The sequence below is a fragment of the Fukomys damarensis genome, unplaced genomic scaffold (assembly GCF_012274545.1).
Source record: "Fukomys damarensis isolate Sample0158 unplaced genomic scaffold, DMR_v1.0_HiC HiC_scaffold_2, whole genome shotgun sequence".
NCBI classification, from domain to species: domain Eukaryota; kingdom Metazoa; phylum Chordata; class Mammalia; order Rodentia; family Bathyergidae; genus Fukomys; species Fukomys damarensis.
Window position 1 is genome coordinate 5,503,917 of NW_022900914.1, and position 2,452 is coordinate 5,506,368.

The 2,452-nt window shown below is 56.2% G+C and overlaps 1 protein-coding gene across 1 annotated transcript in view; it reads left to right on the top strand.

Annotated features, from left to right (window-relative positions):
- The window catches only part of Klhl29 (kelch like family member 29), a 117,224-nt gene that overhangs the window by 93,333 nt on the left and 21,439 nt on the right, over nt 1-2,452 (top strand). The window contains exon 5 of the mRNA XM_033762999.1: nt 2,168-2,306. Within this exon, the coding sequence (XP_033618890.1) occupies nt 2,168-2,306 (139 nt within the window). The remainder of the gene's footprint in view (nt 1-2,167; nt 2,307-2,452) is intronic.

Sequence of the window (2,452 nt, forward strand, 5' to 3'; positions counted from 1 at the left end):
CCTGCCCCCTCCCCTTCCCCACAGGCCCACCCCAAAACTCACCTCTCCTTGCCCCCTCCTGGGTGTCCCGTGTGTCCCTGCACCCCTCCACCTCACTCACAGGCCTCCCCGTCAGTGACAGCTCCAGTCTGTGCCGAGGCTGGGTGTGTGCTGGCTGGTCACTGAGCTATCTCCTCAGCCCTCAGTGATGAGGGAACCCAGGCTCCATTTTCTTGCGTTGCTGTCCTCAGGTCTCACAGCTGGCAGGAGGCGGAGTTCCAGCCCATCCTCAGTGATGCCTCAGGCCTCCTCTAGGCCACCTGAGCCCATCCTGCCTCTGTGTTGAGCCCAGTCTAACCTCACCACTCCCCTGCACAGAGTCCCCTGTGGCTCCCTTGGGCCCCAGGGTTAGGCTCAAGCTCCTATGGCAAAGCTCTTGGAACCCAGCCCACCTGCCAACCTGGAGCACTGCTCTTACGCCGGCCTGTTCACTCACTGCACCCCTCCACAGGCCCTGCTGGCCTTTTGGAGTACCTGCCCCGGCTCCCCGCCTCAGCATGGTCCCTGGGGAGGCCCCGCCCTGGCCCGCACACACCTTTGCTGCTCCTCCGTGGCTCCAGGTGAGCCTGTGACACAGACTGCTTGTGGCTCCCAGACAGCACCCCTGCCCCCCAGACAGCGTCTTCTCCAGGACCACCCTCCTTGGTCTTCCACGGAGCCCAGAGCTCTGCCTGGCCACCAAGGCCCAAAGCTTGAACAGGGCTTCGTTACGGGTCCCTCAGTACTCTCTGCTCACAGAAGCACAAGCCTCAGTCCTCAGTTTAGAGGTGCAGAGCCCCCAAGAGGTGCAGGGGTCCTGCAGAGACATGCAAGTGTCTGAGTCTCAGCGGACGGCCAGCGCTGGCCTAGGTAAAGTGATGACGGCCAGGCAGACACAAGGCATACAGCAGGGCACTCCTTCAACACCAGCTGGCCTTTAGCATGGACCTGGAGGGCCCGGGGTGACGGCAGGGGCCTTGAGAAGTGGAGCTCAGCCCTGCAGGCTATCATCTCCCTCCAGCTGCCCCATGACTGTCTAGGTCCTTCTACCCTCCGTAGCCAGCTGCTAGCAATGTGCAGGCCTTCTCCAGGGCTGCCGGAGGCAGGCAGGCGAGGCGGGGCAAGGCTGGAGGCGCGCTGGTCATCTGAAGGCCTAACATTGGCAAAGGAGAGAAGGTCCACAAACCAAGCAGCGCAGCTGGCAGGCTCTTCCGTCCTTCTCCCTCCATGCCTTGGGGTGGGTCCAGGGAGAAGCTTCTGACACTCCCAGAGGACAGCCTGATGGCCTGGCCTCTGTCTGTGCCAGCCCCAGGTCTGGCGGCCAAGACTCCAGGCAAAGGTAGGTGCACACCAGGGTGGGAAGACCCCAGAAGCTACTTCCGGGACCTGCAGGGCCTGCAGACCGGCTGCCCAGTGCTGAACCCCAGACAAGGGTGGGAGTCCTGAGAGGCCGGCCGGGAAATGGGGGGTGGTACTGAGAGCCCTGTCCCTCGCTTGCTTGCTTCCCTTGAGGTCCCAAGAGTGTGAAGTGCATCGAGGTATCTCCCAGGCCCTCCCCACCCCAACCCCTCCGCTCTGGGGCTCCCTCCCTAGAAGCCCGCCGCACACCATGGCTGTGAGTGTCTAACGGAAGGGATGCTGTTTTTGCAGGTTTTGTGGTTTTGATTCCTTTGAACCATATCCAGCCCATCTTACATCACAGTGCCATACTTGACTTGGTACCCAATACATCGGCACCCATTGGCATTTGGAGAGCTTGTTCCGTAGTTCTAGAAAAGTTTTAGCTGTCTGTAATAATGTATTCTCTATGTTTCCAATTGTCTGTATGGGAATCTCTCCCCCTAACTTTCCAATTTCTGGGTTTGATTTTTTTTTTAATCATATTTGGTTTTTTGTTTCATTTGGGGTTTTTTGTTTTGTTTTTGTTTCTTTCGCTTTATAAAGTTGTGATCCCTTCGGTTATGTAGCCCTTCCCAGTGGCTGCTTGTTTACGCATTATGTTTGTGACTTCTTTTGACTGTCAGTGTTGAGCCAGTCTTGCCAAGAAACAATATCAAGTATTTTCTATCTCTCTACTTCTTGAAAAAAAAATTTAATTAAAAAAACTCTTAATGGGAACCTGGCCCTGTCTGTCTTCTCTGTTCTGCAGAAATGTTGAAGGAATTGAACCAGCAGCGCAGAGCGAAAGCGTTTACAGACCTGAAAATTGTTGTTGAAGGCAGAGAGTTTGAAGTCCACCAAAATGTTCTAGCTTCCTGCAGCTTGTATTTCAAGGACCTGATTCAAAGGTTTGCCTTCCTTCCAGCTGTGGTCGGGTCTGTTCCTTTGTAGGACGCTTTTGTGTCGCTTTCCTCCTCCCCTCTCTTGCAGGTTCCTGATGCGTGACTCCCTGTCACAGAGCCAGTAGCCATCTCCTCCTCCTCCTCCTCCTCCT